This window comes from Zea mays, chromosome 3, assembly GCF_902167145.1.
Source record: "Zea mays cultivar B73 chromosome 3, Zm-B73-REFERENCE-NAM-5.0, whole genome shotgun sequence".
NCBI classification, from domain to species: Eukaryota; Viridiplantae; Streptophyta; class Magnoliopsida; order Poales; family Poaceae; genus Zea; species Zea mays.
This window is the reverse complement of record NC_050098.1, coordinates 214,494,736-214,517,653: the sequence shown is the minus strand read 5'-3', so window position 1 is coordinate 214,517,653 and position 22,918 is coordinate 214,494,736. Positions and strand designations below refer to the sequence as shown.

Here is a 22,918-nt window from a genome sequence, read left to right as displayed (position 1 = left end):
GCCACATTTTATACAAGAATTAAGTTTTCTAGATCATCCAACGATGGTTTAGAATGTTAGAACAAGAAATTTTTGTAGATCAGACATGGTTATTATTTGACCAACGTCGAATATTTAATTCATGCAAGTTCTATGTTTCAGTATTTACTTCAGATGTCCTAAATATTTTCTGTTTTACTTTGCAAAAGTGCACATATTGGTCTACTAGTGGTCAGATAAGGTAGATTAAACCGCTATGTGGTATTTATTGTCACTTATGGCGGGAAAAGATTGAAATGATAACTACAGTGGATGAAATAGATTCCTCACTGTGGTTTGAGAAACCCACTAAGCCTACAGTAGGCTCACCTTAGGATGACCTTAAGATAGCGTAGTACAGCATCTATAAGGTCAACTGAAAAAGATTCAAGTGTAATGTACTTGATCACAATGAGAGTCTCATTCAGGATCCTATTGAGGGTGCTATTCCAGAATATGAAACATTTTATGATCAGTAAAACACCTGTCTAAATAGACAAGTGTTATATAGATCAACTCACGACATAGTGTGTCTAGAAGGAGGAATGGTTGATAAGTCAAATAAGTGATTCTATCAATCTTCCCAAACTAAGAATCCTCAAACAGAACAAAACCTCTAAGAAAGGTTCAAGAATAAGATCAAACATGATCACGATGTTTTCTATATGCAACAATCAGACTGTTTCTCAGACCCCTCTAAGACCTGCCTCTATTGCAAGAAGACAGGGCATACAATAGAAAGCATCCAGAATTCCTGTAATAGATGCTACAGAATGCAATTTCGTACAAACCTAAGGCTCCTAGAGGGCTGAAAACAGTTACAGTGGTTAACGAAAAGCAAGCAGACACTTAACTTCAGTTTCGTGATCAGACAATCAGCACATCCACTATCACTTCGGTGACAGAGACTGTGTGTTATTCAGTTTTGATAATAAAGATGTTGGTCTCGCCATCTGACGAGACATGCTTTATTTATCTTCGCACAGTGGTGCTAGATACACCAGAAAACAAACTAGCCAACATCGGCAGGAGTAAGAAAACAACGTGATGGAGAAACCTCGTCGAAATTATGGCACTATCATTTGGGCCATATTTCGAGGGGGAGAAAAGAAGTCTCGTTAAGGGACAGATTCTCCATCACCTAGACTTGACAGACTTAGTGCAATGCAAAGATTGCATGCACAGTACGAGAGTGTTAGAAATTATTCATATAGATATATGTGGTCCTTTTCCAGTTAGGACAGTAGATGGGTTTTGACTTGTTCATAACCTTCACACATGACTACTCTCGCTACGATTATATTTACCCTTTTTTTAAGGGACAGATCATAAGATTTAGACAAGTTTAAATAGTTCAATGCTGATGTAGAAAAACAACACGATTTGAACACAAAGATTGTCATATCAAATCGTGTGGGGGAGTACTGAGGGCACCATACTGAGTATGGACAGGTCCCAGGATCCTTTCGCGAGGTTCATAAGTGAAAACAGTATTGTAGCACAGTATTCAACACCTGGTGAACCGCAACAGAATGTGGTTGCCTAAAGGCGTAAGAACACTGATGGACATGGTAATGAGTATGCTTAATTACTTTAACTTACCATTGGGTCTATGGATGGAGGCTTTAAAAACCACCATGCATATACTAAATAGAGTTCCTAGTAAATCAGTGGCTAAAACTCCATATGAGTTGTTGACTGGCAGATAGCCCACGCTCAACTACTTCAACATATGGGGTTGTCTAGCAGAAGCTCGAATATTTAATCCTGGACAGGAAAAGCTAGATGAGAGAACCACTAACTGCCATTTTATTGGCTACCCTGAGAGATAGAAGGGTTACAGATTCTACTATCCAGGCAGACAAACCAAGTTTATAGAAACTAGACATGCCATTTTCCTAGAAGATGACATGATCAAGGGGAGTAAGGTACTCAGAGAGGTTGACCTTCAGGAAAAGAGGACGTATGTCCCAATTCCGATGGTTGAAGAACCATACTTCTCGATACCCGCTGTGGTTCCACCAACAGTTGTAACGACTCGAGGTGAAACCCCTGCTGCAAAAATTGCATCACCAAGTGCAACTACCACAGAGTAAGTCAATTCACCTTCTGCACAGTCTGGCTCTTCTGAGTCGGTTGCACAGGAGAGCTCACATGAGAGTGGTAGTGTTGTGCCAAGTGACGCACCAATGCAGGAGCCCCATAACGAACCGGAACTAGAAACAAGTTTATGAAGGTCTCAAAGGTCTAGACGATCTGCGATTCCTGATGATTATGGAGTTTACACAAGTGTAGACATAGAAAGCGATGATATTTATATGTGTGAGGACATTGAAGCAGAAAGTGATCCCATTACATATGAAACAGCTACGAGAAGCGCAAATTAGTGGGTCTAGAAGACCAAGCGTGACTCCAAAGGAAATATAGAAAGATACAAGGACATGTGGCCAAGGCGTTCACACAGCGAGAAGGCATTGACTACCATAAAACCTTCTCACTTGTCCTAACAAAAGATTCATTTCAGATCATTATGGCATTAGTGGCTTTTTTTGATCCAGAGCTCCATCAGATGGATGTAATGACAACATCACTAAATGGAGAGTTAACAGAAAAACGTGTTCATGACACAACCAAAGAGTTTTGTTGTGAGCAGTAAAAGAAAAACAAGAGATGTCACTTAAGGAGGTCCATTTATGGATTAAAACATTCCTCCAGATAGTGGTACGTCAAGTCTGATCAGACTATCAGAAAGTTTAGTTTCGAGGATAACGAGGAAGACAATTGCATTTATGCGAAATCTAAGGAAAAAGAAAGTATATCTTCCTTGTTCTGTATGTCGATGACATATGTTTAGCTAGTAGTGATAAAGATCTACTAGCGGAAACAGAAAGTTTTTGTTCCTCGAACTTCGATATAAAAAGACATAGGAGAAACCTCTTATGTTTTAAAATAGAATTTCACAGAGATAGACATAATGAAGTATTAGAACTCTCACAGAAGTCATACATAGAAAAGAACTAAAGAAGTACAGTATGCATCAGTGTAAGGCCGTGCCTACGCCAAAAGTCAAGGGTGATAAGTTTGGGAATCATCAGTGTCCCCAGATTCATTGTCAGAAAGATCAGATAAAGTCAGTACCATATGCTTCTACTATCAGAAGCATTTTGTATGCTCAAATATATATTCACCCTGACTTAGAATTTACTATCGGGATGCTTGGGAGATATCAGATCAACCCAAGCATAGAACACTGTTAAGCAGTTAAGAAGGCTCTAATGTACCTCCAAGGTACGAAAATGGCCTCATGCTAACAAACAGAAGATCTAGTTCCCTATTTCGAGGTATAAATTTACTATATCTGGGGGAGTTATTTCTTATAAAAGTTGCAAACAGACAGCGAGAGCATCGTCGACAATGCACACTGAGTTTGTAACCATGCATGAGGCAAATGGGCAGGCAATAAAGATAAAGAAATTTGTACCCGAATTAAGAGTGGTTGATAGCATAGAGCGACCACTGAGAATTTACTGCGATAATGAGCCAGCGGTACCGTACTCCTATAACAGCAAGTCATGTGGCGCTGCCAAGTTCATTGACTTTTAGTATTATGTTGTTGAGGAGTAGATTCAGGATCAAACCATAAAAGATGAGCATAACAGAAGATAGCAGATGCTAGCGGATCCGCTCACAAAAGGTCTTCCACCCAGCGTGTTTAGTAAGCACGCAGCCGGCATGGGTTTAAGGGAGTACCTATGATCTTGAATCAAAGGGGCTACAGATTGCAACCAAATAAAGTCTCTTTTTGTTCTGAAGCAGGCGAGCATGTTGTAGTCAATGAGTGCGATGATACTTAATCGGTTATTGTCACGCATTGGTCTCTATGTGTAAACTTGTCGAGGGATGGAATCCAGAAAAGTTGAGTTCAAGGAATGTAGAGAACAAAGGGGAGATTGTTGGGTGTGTCCTCTACAGCCGGTCAATAGAGACTGGATTGGGCTTAACCCAACTATCGTTCCTGAAAGGGAAATGTGCCTTTGGGCCATTTCTAAGTATTTTGGTGATTGAGTGCAAACACAAGTGCTTAAATGTGAAAATGTGCCCGTGGTTGAACAAAGTGCAAATCACAAGTAAAGGTATGTTTCTAAGCCTTAGTACATTGGTTTTGTGTACTAATATCTTGTCTAAGTGTTAGAAACAGGAAGAAGAATAAAAGAAAAGAAGTGGAGAGTGGCTGTGTACAGCCAAAGGCTGATTCGGGCTGGGGCACCGGACTGTCCGGTGTGCACCGGACAGTGTCCGGTGCGCCAGACCAGCGCGGAGCAAACCAGCCGCTCTCGGGTTTTTCTCCGGCGACTTCGGCTAAAATTCACCGGACTGTCCGGTGTGCACCAGACTGTCCGGTGAGCCAACGGTCGGCCGGGCCAACGGTCGGCCGCGTGATCGGCGCGCGACACGTGGCCGAGCCAACGGTCGGAGAGGTACACCGGACTGTCCGGTGTGCACCGGACATGTCCGGTGCGCCAACTGTGCGCAGATCTGCATCAGATATCAACGGTCAGATGTGCTGTTTAAGGAAACAAATCGGGCACCGGACAGTGTCCGGTGTGCACCGGACTGTCCGGTGCGTCACGAGACAGAAGGCAAAGATGGCCTTCCAGATTTGTTCCCAACGGCTCCTAGCTGCCTTGGGGCTATAAAAGGGACCCCTTGGCGCATGGAGAAAAACACCAAGCAACCTTAGAGCAATCTTGATCATCCACACTCAGTCTTTGCGCATTCGTTTGTCTTTCTAAGTGATTCGAGCTCCGTTCTAGTGAGAACTTCGAGATAGCCTTTTGAGCTCGAGTCTTGGCCGTGTGTGTGCGCAATTTGCTGTGGATTTGTGTGTGTTGCTAATCCCTCCCTTGCTCCGTGATTCTTTGTGAACATCTTTTGTAAGGGCGAGAGGCTCCAAGCTGTGGAGATTCCTCGCAAACGGGATTGAGAAAAGAAAAGCAAGAACACCGTGGTATTCAAGTTGATCATTGGATCACTTGAGAGGAGTTGAGTGCAACTCTCGTCCGTTGGGACGCCACAACGTGGAGTAGGCAAGTTTTGTACTTGGCCGAACCACGGGATAACCACCATGTCATCTCTGTGATTGATTTCTTGTGGTTATTGTGTTTTGACTCCTCTCTAGCCACTTGGCCATAACTGTGCTAACACTTAACAAGTTTTTGTGGCTTAAGTTTTGAAGTTTTACAGGATCACCTATTCACCCCCCCCTCTAGGTGCTCTCAATTGGTATCAGAGCCGTTCTCTTCAAGAAAGGGACTAACCGCCTGAAGAGATGGATCCTAAGGGAAAGGGAATTGTGATCAACGACAAGGAGAAGGAGTCCTTCGTCAACGAGCCAAGGGATGACAAGTCCAACGACTCGGGCTCGGGCCACAGGCGCAAAGATGGGAAGAAGAAGAAGACAAGGCGCATCAAGGAGATCGTCTACTACGACAGCGACGAATCCTCTTCTTCCCAAAAGGACGACGACCACGACAAACAAAAGACGGTTAACTTAAACTTTTCTTTTGATTATTCACGCATTCCACATAGCTCAAATGCTCATTTGCTCCCCATTCCACTTGGCAAGCCTCCTCACTTTGATGGAGAGGACTACGGATTTTGGAGTCACAAAATGCGTACTCACCTATTTTCTCTCCATCCAAGCATTTGGGAGATTGTTGAAAGTGGAATGAAATTTGATAGCTCGGATAGCCCTTCATTCATTAATGAGCAAATCCATAAGAATGCATAAGCTACCACTGTTCTTCTAGCTTCATTGTGCAGGGATGAATATAACAAAGTGAGCGGCTTGGATAACGCCAAGCAGATCTGGGACACCCTCAAGATTTCTCATGAGGGGAATGACGTTACCTTGCTCACCAAAATGGAGTTGGTGGAAGGCGAGCTTGGACGGTTCGCGATGATAAGGGGCGAGGAGCCAACTCAGACTTACAACCGGCTCAAGACCCTTATCAACAAAATAAGGAGCTACGGAAGCACGCGATGGACGGACCACGACGTCGTCCGACTAATGCTCAGGTCCTTTACCGTTCTTGATCCTCATTTGGTGAATAATATTCGTGAGAATCCCAGGTACACCAAAATGTCGCCCGAAGAAGTCCTAGGAAAATTCGTCAGCGGGCGAATGATGATCAAGGAGGCAAGGTATGTGGACGACGCCTTGAATGGACCGATCAACGAGCCGCAACCTCTTGCTCTCAAAGCAACAAGGAGCAAGGAAGCGCTACCCAGCAAGGTGGCGCAAATTGAAGCTGCCGGTCTTAATGATGAAGAGATGGCCCTCATCATCAAAAGATTCAAGACGGTGCTAAAGAGTCGCAATGGACAGCCAAGCAAGACTAAGACCAAGGGAAAGCGATCATGCTTCAAATGCGGTAAGCTTGGTCATTTTATTGCTAACTGTCCGGATAATGAAAGTGACCAGGAAAAGGGGAACAAAAGAGAGAAGAAGAAGCACTACAAGAAAGCCAAAGGCGAAGCACATATCGGAAAGGAGTGGGATTCGGACTGCTCCTCCTCCGACTCCGACAATGAAGGACTCGCCGCCACCGCCTTCAACAAGTCATCTCTCTTCCCCAACGAGCGTCATACTTGCCTTATGGCAAGGGAGAAGAAGGTGAGTACTCGAGATACCACTTATGTTTCTTCTAGTGATAATGAATCTAGTAATGAAGATGAAATTGATTATTCATGCTTGTTTAAAGGTCTAGATAGAACCAAGGTAGACAAAATTAATGAATTGATTGATGCCTTGAATGATAAGAACATACTTGTAGAAAAGCAAGAGGATTTGTTGTATGAAGAACATGATAAATTTGTTAGTGCACAAAATTCTCTTGCTCTAGAAATTAACAGAAATGAAATGCTTTCTTGTGAATTATCTTCTTGCCATGAGACAATTTCTAAATTAAGAAGCATTAATGATGAATTGAATGCTAAATTAGAAGTAGCAAATAAATCTAACTCTTGTGTTGAAAATATTACAATTTGCACTAGGTGTAAGGATTTTGATGTTAATGCTTGTAGTGAACACTTAGTTTCAATTTCAAAACTAAATGATGAAGTGGCTAGTCTTAATGCTCAACTTAAGACTAGCAAAAGTGATTTTGAAAAACTAAAATTTGCTAGGGATGCCTACACGGTTGGTAGACACCCCTCAATTAAGGATGGGCTTGGCTTCAAGAGGGAAGCCAAGAACTTAACAAGCCATAAGGCTCCCATTCCCGCCAAGGAGAAAGGGAAGGCCCCTATGGCTAGTAGTGCAAAAAGGAACCATGCCTTTAGGTACCATGATAGGAGACATGCTAGAAATGCCTGTAATGAACTTGATTCATATGTTTATGACTCTCATGCCATGTTTGCTCCTAGTTCTTCTTATGTGTATAATAGAAATGTTACTAGGAAAAATGTTGTTCCTAAAAAGAATGTTATTCATGCTCCTAGGAAAGTAGCAAATGAACCTTCTACCATTTATTATACTTGCAATGCTCCCTTTGCTATCTGTAGAAAGGGCAAGAAGGTAATTGCTAGGAAGTTAGGGGCTAGATGCAAGGGAGATAAAACTTGCATTTGGGTCCCTAAGAATATATGTGCTAACCTTGTAGGACCCAACATGAGTTGGGTACCTAAAACCCAAGCCTAAATTTGCCTTGCAGGTTTATGCATCCGGGGGTTCAAGCTGGATTATCGACAGCGGATGCACAAACCATATGACGGGAGAGAAGAAGATGTTCACCTCCTACGTCAAGAATAAGGATTCCCATGATTCAATTGTATTCGGTGATGGGAATCAAGGCAAGGTAAAAGGGTTAGGTAAAATTGCAATTTCTAATGAGCACTCTATATCTAATGTGTTTTTAGTAGAGTCTCTAGGATATAATTTGCTATCAGTTAGTCAATTATGCAATATGGGATATAACTGTCTATTTACAAATGTAGATGTGTCTGTCTTTAGAAGAAGTGATGGTTCACTAGCTTCTAAGGGTGTATTAGACGGCAAACTTTATCTAGTTGATTTTGCAAAAGAAGAAGTCGGTCTAGATGCATGCTTAATAGCTAAGACTAGCATGGGCTGGCTGTGGCATCGCCGCTTAGCACATGTGGGGATGAAGAACCTTCACAAGCTTCTAAAGGGAGAACACGTGATAGGTTTGACTAATGTAAATTTCGAAAAGGATAGACCTTGTGCAGCTTGTCAAGCAGGGAAACAGGTGGGAGGCTCTCATCACACCAAAAATGTGATGACGACATCAAGACCCTTGGAGATGCTGCATATGGACCTCTTCGGACCCGTCACCTATCTGAGCATAGGAGGAAGTAAGTATGGTCTAGTTATTGTTGATGACTTTTCCCGCTTCACTTGGGTGTTCTTTTTGCAGGATAAGTCAGAAACCCAAGGGACCCTCAAGCGCTTCCTCAGGAGAGCTCAAAATGAGTTTGAGCTCAAGGTGAAGAAGATAAGGAGCGACAACGGGTCCGAGTTCAAGAACCTTCAAGTGGAGGAGTTCCTTGAAGAGGAAGGGATCAAGCACGAGTTCTCCGCTCCCTACACACCACAGCAAAATGGTGTGGTAGAGAGGAAGAACAGGACGCTCATCGACATGGCGAGGACGATGCTAGGAGAGTTCAAGACCCCCGAGTGTTTTTGGACGGAAGCCGTAAACACGGCTTGCCACGCCATCAACAGGGTCTACCTTCATCGCCTTCTCAAGAAGACGTCATATGAGCTACTAACCGGTAACAAACCCAATGTATCTTATTTTCGTGTATTTGGGAGCAAGTGCTACATTCTAGTGAAGAAGGGTAGAAATTCTAAATTTGCTCCCAAAGTTGTAGAAGGGTTTTTGTTAGGTTATGACTCAAATACAAAGGCGTATAGAGTCTTCAACAAATCATCGGGTTTGGTTGAAGTCTCTAGCGACGTTGTATTTGATGAGACTAATGGCTCTCCAAGAGAGCAAGTTGTTGTTTGTGATGATGTAGATGAAGAAGATGTTCCGACGGCCGCTATACGAACCATGGCTATTGGAGAAGTTCGGCCACAGGAACAAGATGAACAAGAACAACCTTCTTCCTCAACATTGGTGCATCCCCCAACTCAAGACGACGAACAGGTACCTCAAGTGGAGGCGTGTGATCTAGGGGGAGCACAAGTTGATCATGTGATGGAGGAAGAAGCGCAACCGGCACCTCCAACCCAAGTTCGAGCGATGATTCAAAGGGATCATCCCGTCGACCAAATTCTGGGTGACATTAGCAAGGGAGTAACTACTCGATCTCGATTAGTTAATTTTTGTGAGCATTACTCCTTTGTCTCTTCCATTGAGCCTTTCAGGGTAGAGGAGGCCTTGCTAGATCCAGACTGGGTGTTGGCCATGCAAGAGGAGCTAAATAACTTCAAGAGGAATGAAGTTTGGACGCTGGTGCCTCGTCCCAAGCAAAATGTTGTGGGAACCAAGTGGGTGTTCCGCAACAAACAGGACGAGCACGGGGTGGTGACGAGAAACAAGGCTCGACTTGTGGCAAAAGGTTATGCCCAAGTCGCAGGTTTGGATTTCGAGGAGACTTTTGCTCCTGTGGCTAGGCTAGAATCAATTCGTATCTTGCTAGCATATGCCGCTCATCATTCCTTCAGGTTGTACCAAATGGATGTGAAGAGCGCCTTCCTCAACGGGCCAATCAAGGAGGAGGTGTACGTAGAGCAACCCCCTGGCTTCGAGGATGAACGGCACCCCGACCATGTGTGTAAGCTCTCTAAGGCGCTCTATGGACTTAAGCAAGCCCCAAGAGCATGGTATGAATGCCTTAGAGACTTTCTACTTGTTAATGCTTTCAAGGTTGGGAAAGCCGATCCAACTCTTTTTACAAAGACATGTGATGGTGATTTGTTTGTGTGCCAAATTTATGTCGATGACATAATATTTGGTTCCACTAACCAAAAGTCTTGTGAAGAGTTTAGCAGGGTGATGACGCAGAAATTCGAGATGTCAATGATGGGCGAGTTGAACTACTTCCTTGGGTTCCAAGTGAAGCAACTCAAGGAAGGCACCTTCATCTCCCAAACGAAGTACACGCAAGATCTGCTAAAGCGGTTTGGGATGAAGGACGCCAAGCCCGCGAAGACTCCGATGGGAACCGACGGACACACCGACCTCAACAAAGGAGTCTCGAAGGAGAATTGAAAGGGAAAAGGTGGACTTGGACCATGAAAGACTTCCACTGCACTCCGATGAGAGGGTAACTTATTCCAGGTCCATCTCATGAACTCTTATTGCCATTTGCTCTTAATTAAAGTTCTTGGTGAGGCAATGGGGTTAAAGGGCCAAAGTTGATCCCGTTTTGGTGCTTGATGCCAAAGGGGGAGAAGATAAAGGCCAGAGCAATAAATGGATCAGCTACCACTTGAGAAATTTTGAAAATAGTAGAATAGAGCTTTTGTTTTGTCAAAACTCTTGTATTGTCTCTTTTATCAAAAGTTGGTTTCTTGTGGGGAGAAATATTGATTATGGGAAAAAGGGGGAGTTTTTGAAATCCTTGATCAATCTCTTTTTGAATGACTCTCTTTATGCTTCAACATGTGTGTTTGACTTAGAGATAGAGATTTGAGGTTGATTTACAAAAACAAACCAAGTGGTGGCAAAAGATGATCCATATATGCCAAAATTGGATAAAACTCAAAGTTAGTTTTTATTTGAAGTGATTTTGCACTTGTTCTAGTTGCTTTATGTTGTGTTGGCATAAATCACCAAAAAGGGGGAGATTGAAAGGGAAATGTGCCTTTGGGCCATTTCTAAGTATTTTGGTGATTGAGTGCAAACACAAATGCTTAAATGTGAAAATGTGCCCGTGGTTGAACAAAGTGCAAATCACAAGTAAAGGTATGTTTCTAAGCCTTAGTACATTGGTTTTGTGTACTAATATCTTGTCTAAGTGTTAGAAACATGAAGAAGAATAAAAGAAAAGAAGTGGAGAGTGGCTGTGTACAGCCAAAGGCTGATTCGGGCTGGGGCACCGGACTGTCCGGTGTGCACCGGACAGTGTCCGGTGCGCCAGACCAGCGCGGAGCAAACCAGCCGCTCTCGGGTTTTTCTCCGGCGACTTCGGCTAAAATTCACCGGACTGTCCGGTGTGCACCGGACTGTCCGGTGAGCCAACGGTCGGCCGGGCCAACGGTCGGCCGCGCGATCGGCGCGCGACACGTGGCCGAGCCAACGGTCGGAGAGGTACACCGGACTGTCCGGTGTGCACCGGACATGTCCGGTGCGCCAACTGTGCGCAGATCTGCATCAGATATCAACGGTCAGATGTGCTGTTTAAGGAAACAAATCGGACACCGGACAGTGTCCGGTGTGCACCGGACTGTCCGGTGCGTCACGAGACAGAAGGCAAAGATGGCCTTCCAGATTTGTTCCCAACGGCTCCTAGCTGCCTTGGGGCTATAAAAGGGACCCCTTGGCGCATGGAGAAAAACACCAAGCAACCTTAGAGCAATCTTGATCATCCACACTCAGTCTTTGCGCATTCGTTTGTCTTTCTAAGTGATTCGAGCTCCGTTCTAGTGAGAACTTCGAGATAGCCTTTTGAGCTCGAGTCTTGGCCGTGTGTGTGCGCAATTTGCTGTGGATTTGTGTGTGTTGCTAATCCCTCCCTTGCTCCGTGATTCTTTGTGAACATCTTTTGTAAGGGCGAGAGGCTCCAAGCTGTGGAGATTCCTCGCAAACGGGATTGAGAAAAGAAAAGCAAGAACACCGTGGTATTCAAGTTGATCATTGGATCACTTGAGAGGAGTTGAGTGCAACTCTCGTCCGTTGGGACGCCACAACGTGGAGTAGGCAAGTTTTGTACTTGGCCGAACCACGGGATAACCACCGTGTCATCTCTGTGATTGATTTCTTGTGGTTATTGTGTTTTGACTCCTCTCTAGCCACTTGGCCATAACTGTGCTAACACTTAACAAGTTTTTGTGGCTTAAGTTTTGAAGTTTTACAGGATCACCTATTCACCCCCCCCCCCCCCCCTCTAGGTGCTCTCAGTTCCTTTAATCGGGCCCTTGATCGGGAGGGCCCACGCTAACCTCGGTTGGAGCCCCCAGACACACGACGCTATATATTGGACTAAGGGGTCGCAGGAAAGACTAACGCTAGTACCTCGCTCAAAACCCTAGTCCCCAGAGGCCCCATCGCCTAAGTGTCGGAGTGTCTAGAAACGCTACAACCTGCAGAAGCTCGGATTCGATGCGTGTTGTTTTCTCTGCAGGGCAACAATATGAAGATGGCAACTGCAACTCTCCAACAACAACAAAGGTATGTTTTCCTATTCCTCTTAGTAGATCAGATCTACTCGTCATCAAGATTTTATTTCCAGTTACGGATTGGTTTTCTAAGGACTTAGGAATCGATCCTAGACAATATAGATTCTAACAATAGCATCACAGACTCATCCCCATCATATTTGATCCATCCCCATGCCCATCATGGGTGCAAAACCCATCCTATATCCATCCCCATTCGGGTTTCGGGTCCCCAATGCGTCCATATCCCCAATTAAGGGATAACTAGGTACTAACAGCTAGTATAAAATATCCAGATTTCATAAATCACTACATCGGCAAGCACTCATCCATGAACCATGATCCATTCATCCATCCATTAAAAAGAAATCAGCGCTTCGGGACCAATAGAAGAAATGGAGAAATGGAGTCTCCTTACCTTCCTTGGTCACCATCTGAGTTTGTTGGCGCCTCAGAATCCATGGTCGTCACCGTCGTCCTAGGCTCCTACCAGTCGGCGTAGTGTATGGCTGGTTATTTTAGGGTTTTTTTGCTAGTCTGCTAGTTGCCTTGTTGGGCTAGGACTTGGGGTTTGGTGCGCTGTCGTGCTGAGCTTGGTGGTCGGCTCGGCCTCAACTCATTCATACAAACAGGACAGATGTACACGTATACCCATGGGTAATCGGGTTCGGATTATTGCTTCCCAAACCCATACTCGTTTACCCAATGGGTGGAGATTTTGTCTCATATCCATACCCATGGGACAATTTTTGTCCCATACCCGTACCCTAATAGGGGAATTCCCCACGGGTTAGCGGGTATCGGGTCCCCATTGACTCTCTACTTCGAAGGTTTCTTTGCTAGTTTGCTTAGAAACTGGACTGACACGAACAATCTAGCTCTATCTAGTGTGTAATCCAATGCAATATCAACAGACTTTTTAGCGACTCCGCTCTAGAAGAATTGCTTTGACTCTACTTTGTAGCCGAATTTCTTTGTCCTAGCTATATTCTTTATTGGTCTATCTTCTTATACTCGTTAATATTGTTGCATCTGACCCCAAAAGGCCTATCACATCTGGTTTGAAATCACGTGATCTTGCTTGTTGTTTTGTAACATGTTGCTCTTGTTATTGAAAAATTCAGCAAAGTAGTCAAGTTCTACATCATGGAGTACCAATGTGGTTCATCACACAATACTACTACAAATAACCCAAGGCGTAGCTTGCAAATTCATCATAGGAATCTAATAATTATTTTGCATATGAATTCTCATGTTGATTTTGCTAGTCATAATAATATTAGGTACTTTGCATTGAATAATTATTATGTAGATAATATTCTTCATCATATGCATCACAATGTTGGGTATTATGTTCAAGAGTTATTATCAACTATTAATTATTTGGGGTTTAATGCTACTAGCAACATACAACATACATAACCTTATCCATCGACTATAACTTCATAATGTGTGCTTCCACCATAATATGTGTCGATGAATGAGAGAATTGGCTATGGTAATACTAACTATTCTGCCAATTACTCTCAAGTTTCATGTGATGCACAATATGCTAATAAAATAAAGGTTCAACCTACAAATTCAGTATCATATTAAATACATAAGCTTATAATTTTGCCTCATATATTACTAATAACTATGACTAGATTATTGAAATTCCAGCAAAGTATTCAGGGATAATGGTAATGATTAATCTCCATACGCTTGAAATGATTAGCCAAATCAATAAAAATTCAGTAAATAATTAGTAAGGCATTCAAGTCTAATGCTCATGATTCAACCTCATATGTTGCTCATAACTATGGGCGAACTACTACAATTTTAGCAAGTCATTCAAGTGTTAATTGACATAATTTGACTTCCTATATTACTAATAGCTATAGTCGAATTCATGGAAACTCGGCAGTGCATACTAGTGTTATAACTCATGATTTAGCTTTCTATGTTATTACTAATAAATACAAAGAAATCAATAAAAATTCAGTGGGGTATGCTAGTACTAATACTCATGATTTGTCTTCACATCTTACTGGTAATTATAGTGAATCAACAAAGATGTAGTAGCAGAATTTTTATAGGTGTCTCTTGATTTGTTTTAGCTTTATCTTCTAGTCATGGCCGAATTAGTCAATTGTAAAGTATGATTGGTGTTGATGTTTTATTGCCATATGAACCTGAAAGCATTGAGTGGCAGTTTGCTAATAGCTTAACCTACATAGCTTATATTTTTTGGACAAACAAATTTGGCAATTATTATGTTAAAAAGTTGCTAGAAGGTCAAATGCATTCGAATCTTAGATTATGGCTAGAATTTTACAAGAACAAAAGGCATTGTTAGCTAACATAATTGACAAAGGGAGAGTTGATTCAAACATAAGTGAGTGTTTATCGAATAAAAAATGAACAAAATAAATCCATTCTAAATTAAATTCACTCAAGAGATGAGTCTAGTTGTGTCAAAACAATGGAAGTGCAAGAAATTGGTTAGACTTGACTTTTCAGGAGCTAAAGGGGTGGTGTATCTATCTAATGACTATCGAATTGTTCATGATCCTTAAATTATAGCGAGGCTACGTTTGATTAATAAAGAACACCAAGCCACTAAAGATGAAACCCAAAAAACAACGAGAAAGTGTTAAGAGTGTCATTAGCTGGTAACTTACAATAGTGTTGGAAGGAGCAACATGACTTGAATCAAGGGGATTTACTTATCCATGATTGATAGAGTATAAAGTACAAATATTTGACCCAATTCTCAATATGGTCTTATTGTTTTAATAGATACAACTATTAGTGGTGTTTTTTACTATTAGTGTTAAGAGACCGGTTGAGAAAGGTCTTTTAAAATAAATTTAGATTGTATTTTCCAACATATTATACCTAATCAAGAGGGCGATAACAATATTTTGTCTAAGGTAAAGCTTTCGCCAATGTTTATCTTGGACTCTAATATTCTTTTGGGTTTCTTTGCTTGCTTTAAATTAAGTTTATATTTTGGCCACCTCTCATCATCTTCATAAGTATCAATATTGCTCAACCTTGGTGTGGATTTAACCTATCTCAATCATAACACTAGTGTAGAGGTTAATACATAGTTGTTTCAATTAACAAAGCTAAACATAGGTTTTTAGTTGGCTATAAGTATTTCTTTCTCCGAGTATATATACTATGTCGTCTCGAGCAATTTAACCTAGGGTTTGGAATGCATACGCTAATTAAAACATTTTTATGCAATGTTATTGTGGTATATTCATAGATTGATATTTATATTGATTGTTGTACTTATTTTAATCGTTTTATTATTCAGTTTAAGAAAATATATAACTAATTGCATTTGTAGAATGCGCCACTTAAATGTTTTATAATAGCGTTGAGAATTAGGCCGGACCGAGTCCATCATGCTTTGTGCCAAACTGGGTTCGGGCCAAGAAAGCATAAAAAACTTTTAGGTCGTATTATGGCAGCCTAAAGTGTAAAAACAGTGGCCTAGCCTGATCCTAAACCACGTTGTGCATTCGTTAGGTCGTGTCGGCCCCTATATTTGACCACATAAAATCAAAATATTACAACAACATAATATCCATAACTTACTAAATTAAAGATATTAAATAATTATAGCATTGTTTGACCTTATAAAGTCCAAATATCACAATAATATAAAGTCCATAGCTTACTGAATTAAAGAAATTAAACAACGTTGGATCCGTTAGGGCGTGCCGATCCAAGTCCGGCTCATCTGTATGTGCCCTGACAGGGTCTGACGGGCCGAAATTTGAAGCATGGCCTAAAGTCCGCCTTCATGTTATGCTGACTCAGTTCATATTATTTCGTGTCGAGTCATATTTTGGGCTCTTATTTTTGTATCGTCGCAAAAAGTCATATTCATATTCTCAGCGCTATTCTATAGTGTACGCCTTATGTTCACTATAAACATGAGGGAAAGAAATAAAGGTCATTTAGTTTTGTTTTCTTGACTCAATGGACTGAAAATCATGCATGATGTGCCGGGCTGTGTGGACTTTCGCGTCGGGGGCCTAGGTACCGAAGCCGGGCTGAAGGAGATGGGGCGACACAAGACTGGCGGTTTGTAGAGTTTCTCCTTTAGGCTAGTTTGAAAACTTTATTTTTTTTCAATTAATTTCTATTTTTTCAAAGAAAAGTAAAAATTTGAAATATAGAGTTCTTAAACTAGCCATTATATTTTTGCAGTTGTAGAAATGCAAAAGAGAAGATAGAGATATCCCGTGAAGATCGAGCCTTCAGTTTGTTCGCACCCTGCGTCCGAATTTTTTGTTTTTGAGTCCTTTTTGTGTTAAAAATTTCCAATTAGACCCCCAGAAAATTTAAATACAATTTTGGACCCATTTCTCGGCGCCATGAGCTATGGCGCCGAGTTTACACATCTCGGCGCCATAGATCTTGGCGCCGAGCTACCTGCCGCGCTGTCGTCCACGAGCTGACGCGGCGTCGACGTGGCACCGAGCTCGACGCCAAGATCTATGGCGCCGAGCTCGAATATATAACCACAAAACTTGTCTAGCTCAGTTGGCAGAGCGCAAGGCTCTTAACCTTAAGGTTGTGGGTTCGAGCCCCACCGTGAACATATTTTTTTGTCTTTGTCACTGATTTGTTCTTTTATTGTCCAGATTTTTTCGTTTATGCCGCTGATTTGTCTGTGCGTTCAATATTTTTTTGTCTTTGTCACATTTTTTTTCTGCAGTTCCTAGATTATGTGTTGTGTCTGTCGTCATGCATGCTTACTCATGTGCACTGGCTGGCTGCAGAAACCTTAATTATTAGCTTTTTTTTCTCTGGATGCATGGATCGACGACACTGCAGGGCTAACACACAAATCATGCATGTGCACAGTACACTGATGGATATGCATGGATCGGATGGAGAGTGATGCTACTAACTAGTTGATGGAATGGAATAGCTATCAATCGATCAGTGATGGTCTAGTTTTGCAGCGGTAGTTCATCAGAATTCATTCAATTCAAAAGGGATGGAAAAGGATGAACATCTAGCTTACAAATAATACACTAGTACGTAGCTAGCTAGTGCACCAATTAGTGGAGTCTGAGGCGGGAAGCATCGAATTAAAAAGCACGGACAAATCAGCGGCATAAACAAAAAAAAATCTGGACAATAAAAAATAAATCAGTGACAAAGACAAAAAATATTGAACGCACGGACAAATCAGCGGCATAAACAAAAAAAATCTGGACAATAAAAAACAAATCAGTGACAAAGACAAAAAAAAATATGTTCACAGTGGGGCTTGAACCCACGACCTTAAGGTTAAGAGCCTTGCGCTCTGCCAACTAAGCTAGACAAGCTTTGTGGTTATATATTCGAGCTTGGCGCCATAGATCGTGGCGCCGAGCTCGGTGCCACGTCGACGCCGCGTCAGCTCGTGGACGACAGCGCGGCAGGTAGCTCAGCGCCAAGATCTATGGCGCCGAGATGTGTAAACTCGGCGTCATAGCTCATGGCGCCGAGAAATGGGTCCAAAATTGCATTTAAGTTTTCTGGGGGTCTAATTGGAAATTTTTGACACAAAAAGGACTTAAAAACAAAAAATTCGGACCCTGCGTGCGCGAGGCTGTAGTCCCTGTCACGTTCAGCTGTTGTCGGTTGCTGATTAACCAATCAATCCATCGGCTTCTCGCAAAAGCTAAAACTAGAGGCCAGGCTGGTCTAACACTTTAAGGGTGTTTGGGATGGCTATATGTTTCAGCTTTAACGTGAAGATGTGGTTTATAATATTATTAGTCAAGTGTTTGTACGTTACAACGGACAAAATATTAGTTCATAATGATTATATAAAAAATATTACATATTATCGATCTCAATCTTATAAATTCTTTGGCAACATCTAATACAAAATTTTATGGGGAGGTCGCGGGGAGGCGGCCTGGGGGAGGTAGGGGACGAATATGGTGTGGGCTCGAAGGGAGGCGGGACAGAGAATTGCGTAAGATAGCAAGTTGATTCGTAGAATTTCAGAGGTATTTGTAAAAGTAATCAATATTATTGATAGCATTGGTTATATCAACAACTATCCAAATGACTCCTTTTATTTATCTGGACATTTTATTAATCTAAAATGATGAATACATTTACAGTAAATACATGTTAGCAACGTGAAATATTTTGCGGTTCACATATGAGCAGGAGATAACCTCAACCAAAATGCTATGTGTTTCTATTTTCTAACCAACAAGAGCTTTCTACATCACAAAAAATGCAGAAATGAATTTCTATCAAGATGATGAGTATCACTAAGTCTCTGCAACAAATAACATCGTGTGTTAAATTCACCACTTACTGTAATTATTTTGTCGAAGAAGTAATTGAGAATAACATCAAGCCACAGACAATTGTAGTAAAAAAATTGATGCTCCTTCCAAAAATTGAAGCAAGGAAAAACAGAGGGGGGAAACAAAAATATCTAGATAGCAATAAAAAATATCTACGCACGGGTAGCTTCACCAGATCGATCTACAACCATAATTAGCAAGGTGGTAGAACCAATTTCATGTCAAAATAGAAGGTGCCACAATCATGTTTAGGTTAGTTGGAGACTCACCAGACAGTATGTTGTCAGGCGGAGGGGCTCAAGACGGTATGCTGTGAGGCGTAGGGTCTCAAGAACAGGATGTTGGAAGTGTCATTGCTCCAGCTCGTGCATAAGGCTGGCAGGACGGCGGTTGGGAACGTGACCGAGGATGGCGAGCGCGATAAGGTTGGCGCATGCGTCGAACGCGGGCTGGCGAGAGTGGAGGGCGCGATAAGGCTGTTGGGTGAGCGCAAAATGCGTAGATAGTGGGCGGGCAAGGATGGCGGTCGTGGCATGCACAAACGTGGTTGGAGTAGACACGACAAGAACGGAGCACGATGTGGATTTCGGGAAGCCGTGGTTGGAGCGCCCGCGGGTGAGGATAGCGGCCGTGTTGGAGCTCCCGTGGTTACGGGTGGGTTCATGCCGAGCGGAGGGGTTGCGATATTTTCGGGGCGCTCGAGCCAGTTGCAAGCTCCACGGTAATGGAGGCGTGGCGGAGGCGTCGTGGGGAGAGAGGTCGCGGGGAGGTGACGGGCGGAGCAGCGAAGTTGGGAGGGAGGTCACGGGGAGATCTGGACGAGCGGAGACGTGGCGGAGGAGGTGTGGGGAGAGAGGCAGCGGGGAAGCGGCGTGGGGAGGGAGGCGGGACAGAGAAGTGTGTAGGACATCGAGTTGATTTGTAGAATTTTAAGAGGTATTTATAAGAAAATGATACGGAACGACCGTTGAAACTGATGCTTTAATATAGTAGAGATAGAGAAATTTAATAGTTTTAAAAATATTTTAATCTAAATAATAAATAAGATAACTTATTTAAATATCTTTTAAAAGCTTACAGTTTCAGCTTCACGATTTTTTGAGCATCTAATAACTTATTCCACCAAATCTCTTGTCATCCAATCACCCTCGCGTGATACTCGTGAGTAAAATACAATTTTGGTACTTAAATTTATGGAACTATATCATTCTTGTCCATAAACTTTTAAAGCTTATTTTTTAAAACCTTAATTACTGTTCGGTCTCTGTTATGTCTAGAATGGAGCGAGGGTATTTCTCTTCTTCCTCGTCACCGCACCCCGAACGATGTCGGGACCTCGTCGGCGGTCCGGTCGTGGTCGGTCGCTTATCCGAAGACGATGGCGTCCTCGACGGACGAGTGAGACCTGGAAGCCCTTGAATTGATGAGCTCCTTGATTTGGTCCACGATGAACATGTTGTCATCGTCCATGTACGTGGTACGGTGAGAATATACTATAAAATTTACCCCATAAAATGTAATAATCGAATCGGATTAATATCGTGCCCTAATTCTATTTATTTTTGAATTAAAAATAATTAGGACTTTAACCATTTACGAAGATATGTATCCGATGTCGCTGGTGTGGAGCCACCCCGCGGCGTCGATGGTGCGCTCCGTCTCCTCCTTCCTCCTGTAGTGTAAGTAGCCGTGCGTCACGGCCTGGCTCTGCACGCAGATCTCCCCCGGCGTGTTCTTGGGCAGCGACCGCCCCGTGTCGAGGTCCACGAACTTCACCTCCAGGTCAGGTTAGGCAGGATGATTCCGACCGGCTTCTTCTTGGCGACCTGCACCGTCGACCCCACGTCCTCGCCGCCGCCGGCGTGTGTCAGCGTGATGCAGCTGTGCTCCGTGAGCCCGTACGTCTCCTCCACCTGCACGCCCGGGAACTTCCGCTTGAACGGCGCCACGAGGTCCGACGCGAGCGGTGCGGCGGCTGTCATGAGTCATGACGGACCTGGAGCTGAGGGGATCTCTTGTGCCGCAGCGTGGCGGAGCAGATGCCGGTGATGCGTAGATGTGGAAGAAGGGCGGCAGGCCCATCACCACCTGCCCGACGACGAACATGGAAGAGCAGAGGCTGGACAGCTTTTGTAGATATTCATGGATGGGTAAAAGAGCATAGCAATTGGGCATGGATTAAGGCTTGCTACCGGAGCTGTTTCAATCCGATTTGAACCTCATATAGACCTGAATAACGATTAAGGCTTTAAAAGATATACTTTACAAGTTTATGAACCGGAATAATATAGTCCGATAAGTTTAAGGACTGAAATTGTATTTTACTCCCTGCCGTGGGTTTGGTATATCACTGAACAACATCGGCGCTCCCCTTCCCTGGCCGGTGCCAACGTCTGAACCGACGGCTATGCCACACACACTGACACACAAACGAACGAGAACTTGTGGGCACACACACACAGCTGCATCAGTCGATGGATCTTCGGTGGCAGCTACTCGAAACGATCATCTCCGCAGTCCGCGCCCGATGGCCATTGCGAACGATCAGGCCACGAACCCGAGGAAGCTGCACGAAACAAACCAAACACCAAGCAGGAAGCCCCGCTCTGTGAGACGCCCGCGGCGCGCAAGTGTGCAGAACGGCAGATGGATCGGCATCGGCTCGGCGCTCGCGGCCGCCCGCGCACGGCAAGCACGCACGCACGCACCTGATGGGCCTGGCGACGGCGTGGCGCGGGGCGAAGAGCGCGCGGAGGAAGAGGCTGGCGCCGTGGAGGAGCACCACCACGCCGCTGCACCCCACGAGCAGGAGCTCCAGCATGCTCGATGTGATGCTGATGCCTCCGCTTGGCCGGCCTTCTTGCTCCTCCTTCCCTACCGCTCAATAACCTCGCGTCGCGTGTGGGCTTCTCTTTTTCTTCACTGGTGGGTGGGAGCGCGCGGGTCGAAGAGGTTTCTTTGAAGCAAAACCTCTTTTCCTATTTTCCTTCGCTTTCAATCTCACTGCCTGATTGATGGTCATGCTATCGCTTTCGTCAGACAATTAGTGGTTTTATTCCGTTGTGTATGGACGCTGGAGTTTGGACGGAGCCGGCGCCGGCGCCGTGTATAGTAGTAGTATATATGTTCCAACAAACAAACAAACAAAGAGGGTATTAGACCGGGACGGTCCGATCGATCCTGTTCATTCATCGGCTCATTTCCAGCCCGGTTTTTATAAAAAGGAGCGTATTAGACTATTGTTCTCTTGACAATCTCGTATCCTTGGAGTTGGAGCTACCATACAAGCTAAATAGATTCAGTGCTCAATCTAATCGAAATTAGAATAGAGTTATCTAGATTAGTGTTCCAATTGTTGTTGAACTACAGGGGCTAGTTTGGTGGCAAGGGATTTCCCCTCTCAACCTTTTTGCCACCAAGCTAGTTCTAATAGGTTTATAATAACTGCCACATGAATAATACAGTGCGGTAACATTTACTTGAGACTCCTAACATGATAAGCTAAGGGTTATAACCTCCATGCTGCATACAAATGAATTGCACCCACACATAACACACCATCAAAACCAATAGTTTAGATCGCTGAATATCCCTCCTCTCTGTCTCACTCACTCAAATCCAAGGGCTAATATTATTTGTATCGTTCTTTCTCCCTCATCCCTCACTCACGCCTCCTCCCTCCCCTCGAGATCCCACCGCCTCCTCCCCCTCCTCCTCACTTGTAAAGGTTATGTAAAACCATCAGCTACCTGATCTTTGGATGATACTAACTCGATTTCTAGCATCCGCCCTACAACGTGTTCTTGTACAAAGTGATAATCCACTTCTATAGGTTATGTATGTGCGTGAAAGACTAGATTGATTAAAAGATATTTTGCTCCTATATTATCACATCACATCTTGGTTGCTCTTAGACTGTGAATCTTGAGTTCTCTGAGAAGAATTTGAACCCACATGACCTTTGTCTTTGCATTGACGATAGCTTTATATTTTGCTTCTATACTGGATCATCAAGTGGTCCCTTGTTTTGTGCACTCTAGGAACCTATAAACATAGTGGCTTGCTGAGAGCACCTTGAGAGGGGGTGAATATGTGATCCTGTAAAAAACAACTCAACAAAAACAAACTTGGTCTAAAATGGATTAGTGAGACCAAAAACCAAGTTCGAATGAAGAGTGTGTGAGGAGAGGACTTCTTCACTTAATTGCTCTCACAAGGTGAGTATTAA

At 43.3% G+C, this 22,918-nt stretch overlaps 1 protein-coding gene across 1 annotated transcript; it reads right to left on the bottom strand.

The window, feature by feature from the left end:
• Window positions 1–20,215: 20,215 nt before the first annotated feature.
• On the bottom strand, window positions 20,216–21,655 carry LOC100279390 (uncharacterized). The gene is made up of 2 exons (NM_001152403.2): window positions 21,399–21,655; window positions 20,216–21,256 (listed from the first exon to the last, which is right to left on the bottom strand). Exon 2 carries the CDS (start codon window positions 20,863–20,865, stop codon window positions 20,479–20,481), a length of 387 nt encoding a protein of 128 aa, NP_001145875.2. The 5' UTR covers window positions 20,866–21,256; window positions 21,399–21,655; the 3' UTR covers window positions 20,216–20,478.
• Between the last annotated feature and the right edge of the window lie 1,263 nt (window positions 21,656–22,918).

Coding starts and splice junctions, on each gene's coding strand:
- LOC100279390 (NM_001152403.2), bottom strand. CDS start 20,865: ATGCCCAATTGCTATGCTCTTTTACCCATCCATGAATATCTACAAAAG.